The 21,656-nt window shown below is 34.2% G+C and overlaps 1 protein-coding gene across 4 annotated transcripts in view; it reads right to left on the bottom strand.

Annotated features, from left to right (window-relative positions):
* LRBA (LPS responsive beige-like anchor protein) overlaps nt 1-21,656 on the bottom strand; it is a 367,611-nt gene that overhangs the window by 6,175 nt on the left and 339,780 nt on the right. For 3 of the 4 annotated variants that reach the window (XM_042828457.1, XM_042828458.1, XM_042828459.1), the window contains exons 52-54: nt 21,358-21,525; nt 5,320-5,421; nt 3,877-4,091 (exon numbers count right to left, since the gene is read on the bottom strand). In XM_042828457.1, the coding sequence (XP_042684391.1) occupies nt 3,877-4,091; nt 5,320-5,421; nt 21,358-21,525 (485 nt within the window). Of the gene's footprint in view, nt 1-3,876; nt 4,108-5,319; nt 5,422-21,357; nt 21,526-21,656 lie in introns of those variants that run through there. The other variant, XM_042828460.1, reaches the window with a different exon arrangement.

Raw genomic sequence — 21,656 nt, 5'->3', positions numbered from 1 at the left:
CTTTAAGATGAATGTAATTGAAATAGCAACATACACTGTAAACAAAACACAGGGAAAACACTGAAATGAACAGATGATAAACCTATTCCATCTGTGTTTTGGATTAAAGTGACAACACATACACACACACGCAGAAACAGTAAAGTAGAATATGGTTTTTATTTAACCGCATCTACCTATGAAAAAACTGATTGCTAATGCAGATGAGAGCTCAGTAGCGTAGTGGAACCTTCTTCCACAAAAACAAAAGTTCCTACCACAAATTATTTCTGTGATTATTTCTACCAGCATACAAAAATGTGCAAAGCACCTCCCAAAGCACAGCCCCGAGAAGCTTGAAAATTCATTTAGAGACACTCTAACAAGAGTATAACAACTCAGTGAGAAAGGTGTAGAAAACAAACTTGGGATAAGACAGTGAAAATTATCTAGAACTTGTATGCACTGAGTAGATGATCATGAGATCCAGCATATCACACGCAATTATTGAAAAGATTATTCATTAGAAGGAAAAAATCAATATAGAGTGGGTTTTTCTTTATAGCAATGGCAATCTCCTAAGGGTATTTTCAAACTGAAATGAAGACCATGACAAATAATTATTTGCTACACTTATAAAATTCAGCTGATGAAAATCCATTAACCTTCTGGTCATGGTTCACTTGAATTTTATACTTGAGGCTTTTACTGAAGAAATGCTATATTAAAAGGCAAATTAAAGCCATTAATCTTTAACTCTTCCACTACCTGTATAATGCAGTGGTTTCCTGTGATCTTTTGATTAAATAAAGTACAGGCTTTGAACCTTTACTAATACCTATGCAATTTTACTAAGTCATTGGCTTGTCAGGAAGACAAGATGTTGAATTATTTATTTTTATTGTTTATTAATAAATATCTCAGCCACTTGCCAGCCTCAGTATATATATGAATGAAGGAATGAATGAAAGAAAAAGGTCACCCTGTCAACATTTCAGTTTCATGGCATGCCCTTCAAGATTTAACAAACGAAAGGATGCTTTTACTCCCAAGTACTCCAACTGGCATAGAAGAAGGCATGAATCAATTTTACTGTTCTGCTTTTCCCTAGCGCCGTTTAACTGGGGTTCTGCTAGGTATGAAACTGAAACGCCTCTGCAACTAATCACTCTCACAACATGAGGTTCAGGCTCTCAAATAATCCCCAAAGCACACAATCTCAGCAATGTTCTAAAAGCAGCATTTCTCACTTAAATTTCCTTGGAAAGTCTCAAAACTTTGCACAAATCCTTTAACATATCAGATTTTTTGAAAGGCAGTGTTTTGTGAAAAGGCAGAGCTGACACAGTGACAGCATTGGCATACAGCAGCAGAAGTCTTGTGGGCACTTCCACATTTCAAAACAGACTCGGGAAAAGAAAATAAATTGGTTCCTCTGGGTGAAACAGCACACAGCCTTTGTTTAAGGTAAAATAACTTTACCCTTCAGAACAAGCAGACTATTTAGAGTTAAGTTATTCATTAAGATATCTAAACATTACATGGTAGATGTACTGCGATATGCCTAAGCTCCACTGAGCAATACAGTATTTAAAACAAAAACAGGTGGAAGGCATTGATTAGACTGAATTTCCCCAGAGCATCTGAAATTTTTCTAGCAGTTTCCTGGCACAGAAACATGAGAAAATTAGAATGTTGTTCCAACATCTTTATTGAAAACTGCTATTTAGTCAATAACATTCTGAAATGCAAGACCACAATGACATAGGCAGATATAAATAGGAATTTTTACTTTACAATTTTTACACCAGATTCAACACTGGTGACCTTTTCCTTCCCTTTTCTATCTTTTTTGAGAAAGAAAAAAAAAAAGAAAAAATAGTGTTTAATTGCAGCCCATGTTTAGGGACCATTCATTTTAAATGCCCCCACTTTAATTATGCTGTTGCCACTTGCCTTCTAACAAGATACAGCGCAGAAGCATTGGGAAAAAAAGGCTTTAGATCGTTTGAGTATAAAGCCCAAGTGGGACCACTGGGAGAGAGAGAAAACAAAACAAAACAAAAACAACACATTGTACATATGTAACTCTGGCCAACAGAGAGCAGAACTTCCATCGCCTCCAGCAACATTCCCAAAGCTGTGGGTACTGACCGAAACACTACAGAAATTGTTTTAGGCAGCAAGGGATTCTGAGATATTTTACAGATTTCCTTCCCTGACTGACAACATAATCACAACTGAAAGTGGCAGACTATCAACATTACTATAGTAAAAAGAGAAAACACTGCGATATGTACTTGCTTTATAGAAGAACTAAGGTGAAGAGTAGGCTTACAATTTCAAAAGCGTTTGTACAAGAACAGCCAAAGGTACAATTGCAGAGAAAGGAATAAAGATTAAAAATTGAAGCAAGAATTGACATTAATTCGGAGAAATGGCCTGGGGCAAAAATACACACATTCCTACTTCATTTCCCTAGCCTCACATCTGCACTTGTGGCTGCCACAGCATTCAAAAATTGTACACCCCCTCACCTACTGCAGGCCTCTCACTGTGGAAAAGAAACCTACTCAGAGATTTATTTCTGCTTATACAAGAACCACTCTACCCGACATTTTGAAAACACAGCGTTGTTGGATTAACTGAACATAGTATACAACAGAATTTTAGAAGGTTTTAAGTGGAATACAATACAAGAGGCATTTTCTTCCTGAAACTAACATAAATAAAGGACGAGGGACCTTTTTGAGGGCAATACTAGAAATCCCAGCAGCTGAGTTGCTGGGCTATTCCATCAGATTTTGTAAACTAGGCTGGAGGCACAGTAGTGCTACATGAACAAAAGTGTTCGTTGGCTGAGGGACTGTGGGAGTCTTCTCCCTGGAGATCTCCCAAAGCCACATGGTCATGAGACTGGGCAGCTGCTCTGGATTGCACTGCTGGAACCAGGGCTGAGCCTGATGGTGGGTCCTTTCCACTTCAGCCGTTCTGTGATTGACTCTGACCTTCAGATCACAACTACTGGCATACAAACTATAACTTCAGATAATTCAGGTAGCCTGAATGCTGATCCTGCAATGTGGTATTCCTTCATGTCTTTGTTACATTTCCACTAAATATGAAAATGCTTATTGATTTTTTCTTTTTCATTTCCTTTCCATACACTTTTGTTCTCACTCAAGGAAAAAAGTGTGAATAAGTTAAATACTCTTTTGATACTTCTGCTTCACTGCAGGACACCTGCCAGGTTCTGCTCTGCTTCATAGGTACCATGTCACAGGAACTTTCAAAAGACCTACATTTTATATTAGCAAATAATGCCCATAACATCATATACCTAAAATACCCCCTGCATAGTTTTGGACATGTTCCATGTCTTGAACCTAGCTGCCTGCTCCGCAAATGTCAAAGACACTTTTAAGAGCTAAAGAGCTGAAATACAGACATATGTCTATAAATTTCCTGCAGCTCAGCACAATACGCTCTCTCAAACTGAGACGAAGGAATTTAGACAGAGATGTAAAAAAAAAAACAAAATCAAAAACAAAAACAAAAAAACTCTGAAAATAGACTATCCAACAACCTCCTGCCTTTATACTCAAAACTAAAGAAATACTACTCTGACTTGAGTTGACCAGCAATTAGAAGTATTTGTATTATTCCATTTAAGGAATCACCTACAGGCTATTTCTTACTATATGAACAGAGATATTTTAAAATAAAAATAGTGCATTAGGAGCATTTTCTCTCCTTAACTATGAATGCCATTATTATGGTGTAATACTATATACTTTTATGGTCTGGCTACAGAAGAAGCTCCACACAACTCCAAAGTAGACAATTTTTTCTGATACTGGAACTGAAAGTTGTTTGAATACATTTGAATACACTTACCTTGATCTTGTCATCTGTTTCCATAGTGGCTTGAAGTCTCCCATTCACACTGAATACACAAAAAAGGCCATTTTCATAATATATGACACATTGGCCTTCCCTTGAAGCTTGAATAAGTTTTGGTCTCAGGCAATTTTCAGGACCTTCTAATGTTTCAGGCCCTTCTAACGTCCTTAGCAAATCTCCATTCATAGAATGTATGAGACATGGTCCTTCTGTGAGAAATAAAAACTTGAGATATTGATTCACACGCTCACTTAATCATTGTGTACTAAAAAATAAGAATGGTTTCTAATTAGTTAATCAGGAATATAATATATATGTATATATACACACAATAGTAATCCGTTTTTATGTGCATGTATATATATAAAATATGGTACTGTATACATTTATGTATATAATTATATATAACACATATTTGGGGGCTTGGACTTGATGATCTCCACAGGTCTCTTCTGATCCCTATGATTTTCTGATTCTGTGATAATAAATTGTAATGAACTGTACCATGTCTAAGTGGAAAGCCTATGACTGTAAGAGTGCCAGAGTACAATGAGTAGTTTATCCATTAAAGAGCTTTGTGTTAAAGTATTTTAGAACACCTGAAAGATTTTGCTTTGTGGATTTCCTTTTAAATTTGGTAGCAATGAATCCTAATACAAGACTTCAGAACGTGAAGCTAAGGGTAATGAACTTTTATATGTATTCATGCTAAAAGCATACTGTCTTGTACTTTGATTTTAACCCATATATAATTCACTAAATATATCTCATTAATACATTCAGAAAAAATAACCAATTTGCTTTTAGGCCACAAGTGTTCATATGCATAAAACAGCAGCTTATACAATGCACACAGAAGTACAGACAACTTGCTCTGAAAAGATGTCTCAAAGTAAGATCTGCAGTAAGTACTAAAGCAGAAAGATCCTAATTCTAAGAAATTTCAAATAAAAAAATAAGAACTTTTTATTGAGAATTACTACAAATTTTGCTTGGTTGTTTATACATATTTAGTGCTTCATCTAACATAGAAGACAGTGCATTCTCTTTCCGTTGAATCTAACTTTTGCTTTTCTTTATCCACAAGAAAAAGAAAGCCAACTACAATAATGCATTTTTCACTTTCCCGACAGGCAAGAGCTGGATCCAACTGTATGCTATATGCAATTACACTGAATAAGCAAACAAAAATAAATGTAATCAGTATGCTAGAATAGGAAAACTGATGTGGTTGCCTCTTGTAGATGTCTGAGTAACTTACAGTTCTAATATGTTTACAAAAGAGGTTTTAAATTCACTTAAATTCTGTAGCAACTAAAACAAGGTTAAAAAGAAAAACACCATAAAGTTAATCAAATCTGTCACCAGAACTATTTTCCTTTTTGCATTAGGACTACAGCTTTCTGAACAGAAAGAAATGGACAACAGCTTCCTTACCTTTTGAACCACTTATTACTAAGCCAAGTTCAGCACAAATGGTAGCACAGGTGATCTCATAGTCATGTCCTGTCAAAATGGCTCGAGGAGTTGCAAAATCACCTGCAGTGGAAAAACAATAAAAACGAGCTGTGGTTACAATCTGTTTCCAAAATCACCACTTTCAATCACTGAAGCATCTTTAGTTTTCTTGCTCTTGGAATTCATGTTCCCTGCAAATCATTTCTATTGCACTGCTTGCAATTGCTTGTTTTGTACTCATATCTATGTAGTACAGCAGAAGTATAGTACAGGAATTCAGCCTTACTTAACACAAGTCCATGTTTGTAGTTAAAAACTAGCACATGTTGGAGCACACAGACTTGTGCTTTCATCTCTGTCTCTCCTTTTCACCCTTACCTTCATTGTGGAGAAAGAGACCTAACTCAGTTACTACCTCTTCCAAAAGCACGCATAAGTAAACTCAAGCAATCACTATGGCTAGTGAGAGGATACACCTACACAGCGAGTGCTCCATGAAGAAGTGAAACACCCACTGACTGGTTTTATTTTAAGCCAGAAACAGTGGCAAAACCTCAGCCTGATGTTTGAGTTCCATATAAGTTGTGGAGCTTGCAAAACAATCAGTATGAATTTCAGATGAACATGCAAAATCGAAACCATCAGGTCCAATATTTATTATCACTCTTCCTATTAGAGGTTTCCCTGCAACAAGAGCAAGCAAACAAAACTTTCTTCTTTTCTGAGATTCTCTGTATAATCAAATATATATGGATACCATGAAGAAAAAGAAATAGTGTAAGTGGCACATGTGAATGAATAAAATATTGTATTGTCCACGACAAGGCAAAAGAAGAGGTAAGCAAATGTTAAGTACTTTAAATAGTTTTATATTTTCACCCACACGTGAAAGCAGATCACCTTCTTTTAGAGTGCTAGCATTTCATTGAAAGCATGTTATTTCTGTATTACCATATAATTATTTCATTCATAGCACCTTATGAAACATTTAAACTCTAAAGAACGTCTCTTAGGAAACACTATCAGTTTGTTTCAAAAAGGATTAGGCTAGTTTTGAAACCGCAGGAATTGCTTCACAATAAATAATGATATAACTTCTGTGAGATGCTAACTAGGAAGACAGGCAGTAGTAAAATAAAACTTTTTTTTTTTTTTTTTAATTTCAAAAACAGATGATAGATTTGCAAAGGCTGAGAGTAGTAATAGGGCCAAGCCACTTCATTTGGCATCATTCAAATCGTATTTGAGGCTGTAACTTTTTAAAAGACAAAAGATCACAGTATCATTAGTTAGTCCATATAGAGACTTAATAGCAGGTCTCTGTCTTATCATAATTAAACAAATAGCTATCAAGACCTTGCTTGCACACAAAGAGAAGCAGCACAGATCTGTGGGTGCATACAGAGGCTAGGCTTATTCTCAGCACTTTACATCATTAGTCAGGCCATTTGCAACAATCCCCAGAGCATCCAAGCATCTGCCATATTGAAATCGCTTTTTTAAAAAAGGTCATAATCTACAACCAAATACTAATTCATGGAGTTTAACATTTCAAAATCATGTTTATTCTCCAGTTGCTTTTAAAATTTGTATCTATAAACACAAGGTTTGGAAAAGTAAATAAGTCTATTTTTCCTTAGATATATATATATATACAATAAACATATATATGTGCACGCACACACACACAGAAATTTATGTTATCAGCATTTAAAATCTGTAAACACGTTGGAGCAACTCGCTGAATTGTCCCTAATCTCTTAATAAATAATTACTAAAAGCTATTGATTCTGCCGCATACAATGTTTTGCAAAACACACTCAAACCTAGTAACTAGTAACCTAGCAGAGTTTAGAAGCAAAGGAAAAACTCCCAAAAATTAGAAGCATAAGGGTAGACTTAATGACCTTTTACTTATTTCTCATGTGACTGATGACAAAAACTCACAAAACTTTTAAAGAAAGTTTGCTCTATTGAACTTTCCTCACCTAGACATGTGACAGGCACCTCAGGAGGTTTATAAAAGAACATCGGGTAAGTAATCCACAAATTTACACCAGTTTAGAGGAAAATGTAACAGTAACCATTATAGTAACAAATTCAATCTTTTTGATCCAATTACCTCTCCCCATTGACCCTAAGCTTTAAGGCAGTAGGAAGCTTTATGAATGTAAAGCTTTGTTAGTTTGGTTTCTTTTAAGTGAACCACCTGTACTAGCAAAGCTTTAGAGTTCTGGGTTTTTCACTTCATTTTATATTCAGAAATTATATTTAACAAATACGTGCACAGCTTAGCAAGGAATTAATATAATTATATATTACATATATTAATTAAAATCTCTGATCTTAAAACTTCTGAAATCAGACAACGTGCAACACAGTACTGGAGATAATAAAATTAAGATGTTGGAATTTGAAGGACTTATTAAAAGCAAGGTCTGAATGAAGCATTAGGAGTTGCAGACAAACGAAGTCTTCGCAGTATAATTTTTGCTTACAACAACTGCATTACTATGCCAGGCTGTAAGCAATATGAGCAAAAAACATAGGAGATATACATGCCCAATTTCTACTTTAAAAAAAATATATATTTATCACAACCTACAGAAAAGACCAATTACGTTCTACTGTTGGACCTTTTAGAATTTGGATTTGGCTTCAAACATAGAAGAGTACAAATCCATACGTGTCACTTCATAAATGATATCAGTAGTTTACTGAATTACATTTAAGAAATCATCTAATGCAAGGAAAAAAAAAAAAAAAAGAAATACCAGAAATTGCAAAAGTATCTTTAAATAAATTAGGACTTGAATAAATACTGTAAACCAGGAGTCCTGTGAAAAGTCAGGCTGACTCCTTTGATAAGAATGTCAAGCATTCAGGGGTTTCCAAGCCTCTGATTTTCCAAATAATGGGGTCAACTTAAAAGCTGGTCGTAGAGCAGAACAGATTTCTTTAAAAGCTTTTAAACTGTTACTGCTTCAGAAGATTGTCATGGTTTTCAATAATGCGAAGAGAAAATTTTATTTTGTTGCTGGTTTAAGGGGCACCACTTCAAACTTTTCCAAATTGTTTTAGGGGAACAGGCTTGCAGACCTTTTGAAAAGCTGGGGAAGTGACTTCAAAGGGAAAAGAGTCTTTGTCTGTTAAGCAGGTTTACGACCAGTGATGCAAACCCTAACTAAGGACTGAAAAGAATACTCAGTGCATCTTTATGGAGATCCTTAAGGAAGATGAACAAGTCAAATGAGATTAAAGATAGTTCGAATCCTAGCACTAATATCCAAGACACAACAGTTGTACAGATGTGATTTTCTCAGCATAGTGTATAATAATATCCCTAATCTATACCATTGCTGGCTCGCTACTTGCAGTTGAATGCTGCAAGAATCTTAATGCCACATTCACATTGCGACAAATGTCATCAGTGATTTATTTTAAGCCAGAGGAAGTATACATGGACTTATTTCCCAGTAATGGACAGAATACAGTAACCATTCGAGTCATTTCAAAAGGGTTCTCACACATTTCAGTAAATAATTTCTGCAGAGCTGCCTTGCCTCAGAAAATAACATGAAGTACCATTCCTTTCTTAGGTTATTAAAGTATATTTTAAATCATAAAACACAAGCTTCAGAAGGCAAAAGAACAGCACGTGATATCACGAGAGCTAATGGTGACATTTTATTGAATAAATGTTAGGTGTTTGCAACCTATGTTTGCAAAGGGATTATGGCAAAGTCAAAGCTTTCTGCTGTTTAATGACATCCAGAGAGGCTTTACCAAGTGACAAGAAATTGGTTTGTGTTGCTCTCCGCTATTTTTTCAGCTTTGGTGAGGTTACATAAGAAAACAGAATCGTGACATTTTATATCCATCAGCAGAAAGACCACTTTCTATGTTTTCAGTACGGAGTCATAAAAGCTGAACTAAATAGGAAAGCATGCAAAGAAAAATTTCTCCATTAAAAAAACCAAAACCCAAAACATTATATTTAACTGAAAAACTTACCTCATTACAAACTACAAGATGCTTCTCCTGGGTGAGAAAATATAACCTTTTACAATAAAATGTAAAATACTTGACCACATTCCTTTTTATGTTTAATGCTGAGAATACAGTTAATTAGAAGTCACTGACAGCCAAACAGTAATTTTTAAATTATAATTCCACGATTGTCGAGGTTGTAGGCTATTTTTAAAAGGCAAATTAAGTGATTTTATGTCAATATAAAATCTTAATTAAATGAAGCATCAGTTAACCAAACAACATTTTTACCCACTTCTTGCTAAAAGAAATTACTGAATCACCCAAACCCAATTACCTACGCAAGAAAAATCTTCAAAAAGCATTTTAGAAAGGTTGTATTTTTTAAATCAAGGAAATAAAAGGTTTGAGTTACATTTGAAAGAACAAATGTACTTACAGAACAAATAAAATTTGGACATGTGCTTTCAAGCAAAATGAAAGGAAACAAAGAAAACTGCTTTGCTGCTAAGCTTCTGTGTTGATTGTATAGCAAGCTTCAGATTTTAATCACATCATTGATGACTGTCAATTATTATATAAACTCTCTATATTAGCATTATTTATAGACTCCACGCAGTAAACATTTACGTAACAGACAGCTGGTTAAAAATCATTTCACTGCCACAGAAAGGCTAGCTCTTCGATGGATGTGAGATCCTACTGAAGCGTTATCACAGAATATTACTTAAGCATTCCTAAAACTTCACTGTGAAGAATCTTTCCTTTGAAATTTGGATTTTTATGTATGAATTTTTTCATATTATGCAAGAGCTTTATTGTTATCTTGTTCCTCACATGACATTCCATCAGCATTTCCTCTCATTTCTTCAATGTTTTTCTCAAACTATTTCCCACCTGTTCAAACTTCTTAAAACAAAAAGTACAACCTCATGCCTCAACGCAAATTTGTTCTTGAAAACAACAACAACAAAAACTTCAATCATATGTCATCTGAGAAAAAGATCATGTCTTTCAATAACGTTGTTCTATCCTGAAACTGAGTCCAAAAACACAAACAGAATAAACCCTATGCCGTAGTGTTGCTTAGTAATGTGGAAAACATTAAATTTACCTTGTAGAATTAATTTCAGTGAATAAAACACAAAGAAGGCTCATGGTACAGTTTGTCACATCGAGCAACAAGTGACTAATACTTATTCAGTACTAATATGAGAAACTTCTGTACACACTCTGACAAAAGTGCAGGTTTACTCTGTTTCTGAAATAAACACAACAAAGAAGCAGATTTAACAGGTCTTCAACAACTGAGTATTCCAATTCAGATTTCAAAAAGCCAAAAATCCCCAGCCTCTCAATTCCTACTCTGTGTGCAAAGCAAAGCTTTCTGGAACCAGTTCATTCTTCCTAAGGATTCATCTGCTGAAAGAGCTGGAAATCATTCAGCAGCACCCCTCCCACCGCACACAGACCTTTTTGAAGCCCTGTGAAAATATCTGCAGGTGAATATTGAGGGTCAGTCCACACCAATATTTTAATATTTGCACCACCCCCACTTCATAAACTGCTACTTAGATATCAGCTTTGAAGTTTTAAAGAACTTTTGGTCATTTTTGTTTGAAAATGCTCTAAAACAGCTTCATGAAGGAGCTTTTTTTGCTTATCCTTAAAAAAATATTTTTCCTCATATTTCTCTCTTGTGGTTTACATTTATAACTACTCCACTAGTAAATCCAAATAATAACAATAATAATAATGAAATAAAGTAAGATCTCAATAGATAAGGCAAAAAACCATTAGCAGGTATTTCACACCAAAATATTGCCTCCCACAGAATAGGCGCAGGATAAAAGATATTTTATAATGTTCATATTGACTGATAGTTTGAAACTTACATAGTATTTCATAGTTTGATAAGAAAATTATCTGAGATGTGAGGTTCTATGAAAATTCAGCTCAATTAATTTTCACCATTCGAAGACATTAAAATAATTTATTTTGGTTTGAAAGAATAAAAACATAATGCTTCATTGCTTTTGTAAGGTGAATTTCAAACCAATGCAGCATTTATGTACTGCACCACATGGATGCTTATACCTTTTTATACTGATGTACCAAGGAATATTTAGTGTATGCCATCAGTTCATGAGAACACATAAATGAGCTGTCTTTTAAGAGTAAATATTTCAAAACAAATACTTTTTCAAAGAAGCAGGCCGTAATTCTAATTACATACAGCACTCTTGCATTCAGTGGAATAATCCTTACCTGTGTGGTGCTAGTGTTAACAGACATTCATTCCAGAAACACTTCCAATTAATTTCCTACACAAGTCAGAATTACTGTACAGACCAAACAATTTTTTAAAACATTTAAGCTGGTCATAAAGATTCTAAAATATGATAGTCTAGACTATAAATTATTATTTTTTCTGCGTTACTCTGCTTTGTCTTATTTGGTACAGACTTGGAATTGAATAGTCATTTATCCCAGCAACCAAACAAGGTAAATAAATGTGATATATTAGTACGTCACTCCACCACCATGCATATGGTGCACATTAAGGTTGTATTCATTTACCATATGAATATAATTCCTTTTACCACATCAACTATTAGTTACAAGTTGTAAATATAGCATTGTTTTTCCTGGAATGCGAAGGTCTGCATTACATCATGAAGCACTAAATATCCTTATCCTTCTGGAGAATTTCATGTATATAGTTTTACTGACACCCAAAGCTGGATACTGCCAAAAAAGCAACATCAAAACTCTCTCTGTTTTGAGTCGCGCAGTACACACTGTCTTCACGTGTGCCTGGACTGTGCCTCAGAACTTGCTCCATATCATCATCTGCAATTACCCTGATTGACAAATCTTGAAGCATGTTGTCCCTTAGGTAGTTGAAAACAAGGATAATAGAGATGCTGTGCATGCTGTAGGAAACACTTTAGCCAGTACAAATATTTACAGCACACAAACTTATAGCACACATTCTTAAGTGCCAAAACATGTTGTTAAGTGCCAAATCCATACAACTGTTAAAATGCCTTCTGAACCACCACAGAGTGCAATTGCAATCACAAGAAATTACTTTCTTGGCATTATATAAATACACAATTACATTGCTTTCATAGCATTATTACAGATTCCCAGATATATTCATCCACTGTTTTAACTCACCTTTTTTTCCAGTAAAGATTTGGAGGTTTGAACTATCAATTATATGTGATTTATGGAGTATGTGAAGGAATGAGGCCTCAATCTCTTTGAGATCAATGTGTTACAGTTTAAAGAAAGAAATGACAGTGACCTTTTGTAGCTGTATAATTTAAGGCTCTTTTCTAAGTTCATGCAGATAGTCCCAGGGCTTCCTGCATGGGCTACAATGGTGCCCTGTGAAGTTACAGGGAACAGTAGGCCCAATTGCAGCATCTGTCCACTATGCTTTCATGGAATTTTCACAAACAATATCGAATAACACAATAAATATTAGGTACAAGGATATTTAGTGGTTGTTACCCTTTTAAAAACATGCTTTGCATAGTCTTCTTCGCCTTGTGGGTCTTCTATATAAAATAAGTTTTACTAAATTTGACTTAGAATAATGAAAAAATTTAACACTGCACTTGCTGAAGTTCAAATACAAAAACTAAAAACTATTCCCTTTCTTTTTACAGCCACACTTAACAAAGCACTCCTGACAAATTCTTATTTCAATTAATAAATTAAAAATAATTCCTGCATTTTCTCATTACGATGTTAATAAAAAGGTGAAAAATTATACTAAAAATGAAATTAATTTTTTTCTCCACCAAATATGTCAAAATACATATGGTATAAATATTTTACTAAGCAGAGGTTTGGAGAGAATCAGTCTCAAACACATCTTTCAACTCAAGGCCAGCAGATGGTGCTACAGGATTCTTGCTTTACATACAATGTTGTGTTACTCTGTCCATCCATTTTTGAGAAACAAAGAATATTTGTTATGTCTGCAGTTAAACAGTATTAAAATATTACTGAATAATTTACTGGCATTTCATAAAGGAGGACACACACAGTAATGCAATGTATGCAAATCAAAACATAGATGAGCATAGAGGCTGTTTTTAATTGAGTGCCATACTACCGTAGAGCAACTCCCCTTTCTTAGCAGACTGACCGCAGTGAATGGCATTGACAGACTTCCTAGTCACAGAAATTTCAAGAACATTTCAATGTTTGGAGGCTCTGCACATTTTTAGCCATTATAGTAAACCATTCAATGGAAATTAACAATATTAATAGCAGAATTTCTAAATAACACAATTACAGATTTAAGGACATAACAACATGCAGAAAAGGGAATACTGACAAGTATAACCTTTTTAACTTTTTTTTTTTTTTTTTTAAGAACAAATTCTTGTGTAAACAACTTCCAAAAATGGTTTTGTTTGAGAAATAATCATTATATTCTAAACAATTATTTGTCCTATAAACATTTAAAATGTAGAATGTTGTCTACAGTATTAGGATGTGTTTTGAAACAGAAAACAAAGGTCCAAATCATAGAGAAACTTGGGAACAAAGATGTAGGCAAAGTCAGGATGAGAATAAAGATGAGGAAGGAGGCAAAGAGAATTTTTCTTACCTGGTTAACATCAGGCATATAATCTACTTGAAACGTGTGTGACTATTCACTGCATAGAAAGGCAAGCACGTATGTAAACCTTCACATAATCAGTTTACATGATTATTGTGTCTGCATACACAGAAAATATTACCCGTGACACTATTTTTGTATCAACCAATGCAGAAATATCCATCAGGACATACTTTCAAAGTTTAAATCGCTTGCATTACTGGTGCAAATAAATAATTATCAAGACTTCATTTATAAAAAGTTTGCATTTTCCAACTTCTCCAACAGAGAAGTGTGTATAGCAGTTCATAAAAACAGACTTATTTGAATTTGCTATACTCAATATAATTTCAACTAACGAATTCTTTAATCACCAGACCATGGCTCTCATTTAATAATCACGCCCATTGAAAAACAGTCTTTCAGAAATTCAAATGCAGATTTAGGAATTGTAGCTATCTAAAAACAATGCAGCTTCTAGCAGAAGTAGAATAGACTCCTATTTGACAAGACAAGAAACTAGTGATTGAACATTGAGTCTTTTGGGAGATTTCAGATTTTATAAATTGAAAAGATTATGTATTTTACATATTTTAAGAACATACATGTTAATATTTGTTCAATTAATCTTCTCAATTAAATCTCAGTTAAATCCTGCAATTCTCCAAGTGTGAAAACACATGCTTACATTCCCATATGTGCTCTGCTACACAGCTATACTACTAAAAGCACTTAATTTCTCTAAAACAATTCAGAAAACCAGAATAGAAAACCTTGTAAAAAATATAAAACTATGCAATGAAAGCACCACTGCCACTCTCACAATGCAAATGTGATACACACAGAGAGTAACATTTTCCAACTTTATGAGCTAAAATAAAAGAGGTAATATAATTTGTTTTATTCACATATGTGTGGGAGATCAACGCAATAACTCAAAAGAAGTTGCATTAGTATTAGTGGTAGTAATACAGTGACTCTGTATTTCACTAGTACTGGATACTCTTATTGGTTAAGTATTGGTTTCATTAAGCAAACAAAATTTCAAAATTAAATCTTTTTCTTTTTTGAAAAAGAAAAATTGAAAATAATTAAGAACAAATCTGTGCAATTTTTTTTAAGTAGCAGAACAGTCTCATCATAATCTATGAATTTAATGCAAAGACAACAGAATAGCACTTCATCTTTACCTTGACTATGGAAGTGCCTACTTTATTATAAGCATAAACAAAATGTAAATGATTAAATTAACCATTGTATACCTCTCCTTCCAGAAAGTACAGCTAAATAAGAGAACTACAATGAAAACAAAACAAATTAAGCAACAAAATAATTTAAAGATAGACTGAAATTCGCTATTCTGACTACTTCTACCTAGCAGGCAGAGGTGAGGAATCATTAAGAAATAATGGAGGAGGAAATGGATGTAAGAAAGTACTTCAGATGACTTACAAGATACAATTATAATCAACATAGAAAAAGAAATAAAAAACTCAACGATGAAAGGAACTAATATGAAAGTTAAGAAGATAACACAATGCTCAAGATGCTTTATAAAAAGGAAGAAAAACAAAGACAAAAGAAAGCTTCATGAAGTATTTGGGGAAGAAAGGTTTCAACATACATAGGCCAATGTTTTTTAGGATCTCACGGGAAGTTAGTCTACAGGAAAAAAAAAAAGGTAAATAAATACCAGCAAAAACTACCGCAGTGCAAAAGAGTGATAAGATAGACATCAAGACACCAGCACCAGCTGGCACAGCTGAAAGTTCTTCAGTGACTGCAAATACAGGAAAAAAGTCAGGCAGAAAGATTAAAATAGGTGAGACTTTTTTTTTTTGTATCATTTTAGGCAATGATGTACAAACAAGGAAGGACAAAAACAGGCAAGGATGGAAGAGATGCAACTAGCAAAGAAATAGGGAGCAGCAATCATTCTGTAATCATAAGAATACGTTAACAATTTCACATGAAGTTGATCTGCTATTCAGTGAACAGCAAGCAATATCAATGCCAGGCATTCTGAACTATATTAAGTAAAATCTTTAATAGCAAGACAAGCTGCAGTCAGGCAACAAATGTAAGAAAAAGCAGCAATGAGAGCTATTGTCTCAAATAGAGAACACCTAAATAAGGTAAATGTTTGCAACTCAGTTGGCCTGGTAATTGTTATATGGAACACTCTGAAAATGAAACTAAATAATTCCAATTATAACTGGCGTTTTACAGAGACTAGATAAGGTTCTGCAAGGCTAAGAAAAAAAAATCTTTAAGAATTAGGAAAAAGAAGAACTGAGAAATTAGAAAGTTGCCCACTCAACTCCAATAAACAGAAAAAATGCTAGCAGAATATTTGTACACGGTTTCCTCAAAGCAAACAAATGGAGTAACACTGATTTGGATTTGTCATGAACAAATCATGTCAAAGCAATTTTTTTTCCTGCACTGGCAAAGAAATAAGACGTCTGGTCAGGAAAATGCCACATAACATGACTTCAGTAATGACACCAGGATTTCACACTACCACAACAATTTCACACTACCAATTTCATATAGAAAACAGCAGGATAGGTTGGAAGGTGGTAATAAGGGTCAGATAAAAGACCAGTTGGAATGCTGTATTCCAAAAGCTCTTCATAGCCAAAACAGAAAATGCATCATGGACATTCCTGAATTGTGTAATGTCTAACATTTTCTTCAATGACCAATTTGACAGAATAAGATTGCCAATTACATTTGTAGACATGAGTTGCAGCAAGTCTGTTTGAGGGGCAGAATGAGCATTCAAAAAGAGCATTCAAACTGGAGAAATCTAAAAATGGATATCATTCAGGAAGTTTAAAGATAAGGCTTCACAGTCAAGCTGGACAGAGGAGGAGAAATAACTGAGTACTGGGGATCCTTCAGAATAAAATGAAATTTGTATTGGCTTAAACAGTTGAAGTATGTGTGTCCAACTGGCCAGTTTCATGTTTCACTCGCCTTCTTTTTTTGATATATTTTAATAAAAAACGTAAATTAAAAAACAATTATTTCTTACACACATTAACTATATTATATATTGTATGTATGGCCCAAACAATTCCTCTTCAGTGCTGACCAGGCAAGCCAAAAGGTTGGACAGCAATGACTTCAAGTATTGACACTGTCATGCTGTTTTCAGAGAAGAAGATATCCCTTGAGGAGGAGAAATAAGTCCTCTGTAAAACTGGTTGTTTTATACTGATTACTAGAAAACCTTCAACTGCAATGCTGACTCTGTGTTGAGGAAGACAACTTTAGAGGGAGAAACAAACATAAGTCAGAGGTCTAGAAAAATGTGGTTTATGTTAAAAAACAAACAAACAAACAAACAAAACAACAACAACAACTAAAGAATTGGGTTATTAACACTGGAGGAGGGTCACAGAAATCCAAATAAGTGAAAGTTGTTTTACAGACAAAAGAAAGTATATGTTTTCTACACATAACAAAGAACAGAAACATAAGAAGTGTTAGAATTAAAACAAATAAACAAAAAACACTAGACTGTAGAGCCCCACATATATCAGTCTGTTTTTAATAGCAGGTTGGACAAACATCAATCAAGAATGGTATTGGTGTAGTTAAGACTTCTTTGAAAAAAGGGAATAGATCAGGTGACAAAAGTTCCTGCCAAGCCATTTCCTAAGCATCTGTCATTACAAAGTACAATGCAATCTCTCAGCCTAGGAAATACCTAAACACCAATGGTTGCTGCTTGAGCTTCAAAGTGAGAGTAAGATCTGAAAGTGATGCGGACCATTTATATGCAAATTACTTCTCTCATCTGTTTCCCCGAGCTATCTCATCTAGTTCCTCCCTCCTACTCCCACTTCTCACCTCCCCTCCCTTCCCACTGCTCTCTACTGGCCAAGTTGCTCCCTTGTTCAAGAACACCGCCCAGCCCGAGCAGCCTCTGCATGAGGTACATACCCTGTTCAGGAACTCTGAGTCCCGAGGCAGTATGCCACATCTTTATGTGGTACTTTGCTATTAGATTAGAGTCTCTCAATATGCAAAAACCAGCCTTGTGATGGAGATCACACATGGGCTTCAAGGGGTACTAAGTGGAGAGTTGCATCCTCTTGCTCCTTCCTCCCACCACCTCCCAAAGCCAGCCACATGACAAGCAAAGAAATATAAAAGCCCCTTATGCTATCAGAAATGACTTTACATCTCCACAGTAAATTATGCTAATTAATGTGAATTCAACATGGCTCTGAGCTTTTCTAAGGGATACAACTATTTCAAATCCTTTGTTCTTAATTATTTCTAGGCTTGGTCAGAAATTGTGCACAGAAACATTGCCTGTACACCAAACTGAAGTGCTGCCACATTTCCATGTTTTCCAAAACAATTTATTTAGAAAGAATAAACCCTACATTTGATCAAAGAGCTTGGTGGAATATTTTTTGAATTTCAGGTTTTAATTTGAGAAGAAGGAAAAAAATGACTTAACCTAAATGTAATCAAGCTGTTTGGTAAAGAATAAAAATTGTCTTCAACAGATGTATCCCATGCAGGATTTTGTACCTTTGAGATTTAAATTAATCAAATTTGGTTCACACTGATCAATGCATTTGAGATTTATTTAAAGTATGTAGACAGTGTGACTGCACAGGTACCATTTCCATAAAAAGTCAATTTGAAAGTTAAAAATTGAAAAACGCAAACAATTAATATTTTGCTAACATATTTCTTTTGTTAAACCAAAAATGTAAAGAATTTTTCCATTCAGTCCAGTTGGCCAGAAGTATTGTCCTTGATAAAGACTATAAAACAAAACACTTATTTATCACATATGCCATAGCCCACCTGGCTTGTCAGCTTGAGTTAAGTACCATTCTAAAACATGAATACGTGCAGCCAGAGATCAAGAGCACAATGCTTCCTGAAGTAATGAATCCAGATAAAGGAAGTGAAATAAAATGTAAGTGGTGAACTAGTAGGTGCACAACAAAATATTTACTGTAACTTGGCCGTACTTGTCTGCTGACTGATATACATCAGAGACACAAGGAGCTAGGAAAGAAGGAAAGAAATATTTCTGATTGAGATTATTTTTGCTGAAACTTCTCCAGCATCGTGACTTGGCTATGATCATGGTTGATTGTTGCTGTGAAGTTATTTTTAAGATGGAAACTGGAGATAAATAAATAAAAAAAAAAGAAAACTATCTAAAATGACAATGAATAAAATATACTCTGAGGTAAAAAAAAAAAAATAATAATAATAATCATAAGCTTCAAATACAAATGCCAACATCAGACAAGTTAAATATCTGGCATCCCACAAACAGATGGAAGTTACAGTTGCATTAACAGGGCTCCAAATCTAACAAACCTGCTGGTGCTTTATATTTCTGACAAAAAAAAAACAAAAGACTGAACAGAGACCCCTATACAAAGCTCTTTCTGGGAAAAATTAAATCCATGAGATTATAATCTCTTTGAAGCAGAAACTGTCTTTCTCTATATACATTACGCCAATGTATAATGCCATGAGATTCAAATTCATTACAAAGGCTTTTAGGCATGCTATATCGGACACAAAAAATAATAATAATGATAAATACTAGTCACACAAATAATTGCATTTCTCTTAAAGTATAAGGTAAGTAGGACTGCAAGTAAAGAGAATCAGTAGTAAAACTAGCATTAATGTTGAAAATTATGAAATTTTAATATCTCAGAAATCTTTGTCAGCGAAGATAGCCAATGAATCATATAAAAATTCAAAATATAAATTAAATAAAATAAATATAAATAAAAATATATAAAAATATAATAAAAAGAACACTCTAATCAATACAAAATCTGAGTATTGTAATATATATATATCACAAAATATATATCACTATATATATATATATATATATATATATATATATATATATATATATATAGCATATGTGATATGCTAAGGCCATAAAGGAGCCCTCAAGGTCTTCTCATAAAACAGGCAAGCATCCAAAACTGCAGCACATATTCAACAAGAATAAATACTCAGGACAGGCCCAGAAATCTGCAAAGGTAGACTGTTCTTGCTAGCTCTGAATACAGTGTAAGGACACAATACCTGGAGATGTTATCTGCTTCACATGAGTTTAGGACTTTCTCCTCAAAAAGACAGCTTATCCCTTTAGGATTTACAAGCTTACTTGACTAACCTGTCAAGTTCTTAAATTCCTTTCACAGACTTCAGAGTTTTCAGGATTACAAGCTCTGCAGAAATAGTGCATTATAAAGCACTATTAAACGCAAGTTTGCATTTTCTTTAAATTGATAGACTGCAAAATACATGTAAAATATTTGCAGTGAATTTGTTCCCCAACCAAAACCATATTTATTTTACAATGCTCGTAACATTATGTTGGACCTGTCCAAAAGGTCCCATCCACTGAATCAGTGTTGGAAAGAAAATGCTGCATAAGGCTGCATACATTCTCCACCTGAAAATCCTGCAATGTTTGAATAGCCTTCAAATAACAATCAACATCTAGTAATTTTCAAATGAGATTCGGATATTGGTTCTGACACTCAACAGTTGAGTTTACTAGTTTGTGTTACTTCAAAATGGCTCATAGGATGCAATTGCAGTTGAACCTCTTTTTTTTTTTTTTTTCTTTCTAACTTCACCAAACTGATTATCTTGGAAGCTATTGAATACTCATACTTTGTAAGAAATTCTAAGTCAGTTGCAACTGCAGTATATTCCAGATATAACAATCCTTCTTGTTTTTTAGGTGTCTGTTTTATCTTTTGCAGAGAGCATGTAAATACACGAGAGCTAAGATTAAGTACATCACACCCTACCAAAGTTTAAATAAAAAACGTTTTTGCCTCCTTCTTTTAGATAAACATCCCACTCAGCCCATTTAACATATCGTTCCAGTGCCCTGGTCTAAATTAAAATGCAGTATCTGCATAACTCCATTGATGGCTAATAGTGAGAACCTGTACTGGTAAGATTACAGTTGCACACAATGCAGTCTGCATTATAGTGATATCTACTCTTTTTTGTTTTAAACAACTCAAAGACTGGTCTTTCATGGAATCCCGAGTTTGAGAGAAAAAGATCTCAGATTGAACAAGAAATACAAGAAAACACTTCCATTCTCCAACTCCCAGAGCCACTCCTTCCCAGTTTAATAAGTGACAAGTAGATGTACATGTTTGTAAAGTTCAGTACCGTGTAATTTAAAAATGAGTTCTCCTTGTGCTGGAAAACAGGCACTGTTTGTGCTCAATTACTTAAACTAGAAGAGAGCATGAATACAAACAGGAAATGGTGTATCTTGACATTAGAGTTTCCAAAAATTTTGTCACACATTCAATCAACTAAAATTTAGACAATGTCATTGTGAAATGGTTTTTTCTTACCTCTTGGATTATCACCAACGATATTGGTTTTGCCATTCCAGTACCAGAGCAGCAATGTTGCATCACGAGACCCTGACAGAATGTAACAATTTCCTCCAATATACGACTCAGAACGAGCAAGACAGGTGACAACATCCCAGTGTCCAAATACTACTTGCATCAGTTTACCTGAAATAAATTAAATCAACTGTTTTAAAAGTCCACTTTAATTTTTTACCAGTCACTAATTAAATACATTATAAAGTATTTCAGAAACACTGTCCTAATAAAAATAGGTTCAAAGAAAAACTATAGTAGAG

Source organism: Centrocercus urophasianus, unplaced genomic scaffold (assembly GCF_019232065.1).
Source record: "Centrocercus urophasianus isolate 14NV4802_14NV808 unplaced genomic scaffold, USGS_Curo_1.0 seq_3, whole genome shotgun sequence".
Classification (NCBI taxonomy): domain Eukaryota; kingdom Metazoa; phylum Chordata; class Aves; order Galliformes; family Phasianidae; genus Centrocercus; species Centrocercus urophasianus.
Note: the sequence above shows the minus strand (reverse complement) of the source record. Positions and strands in the feature narration are given on the sequence as shown.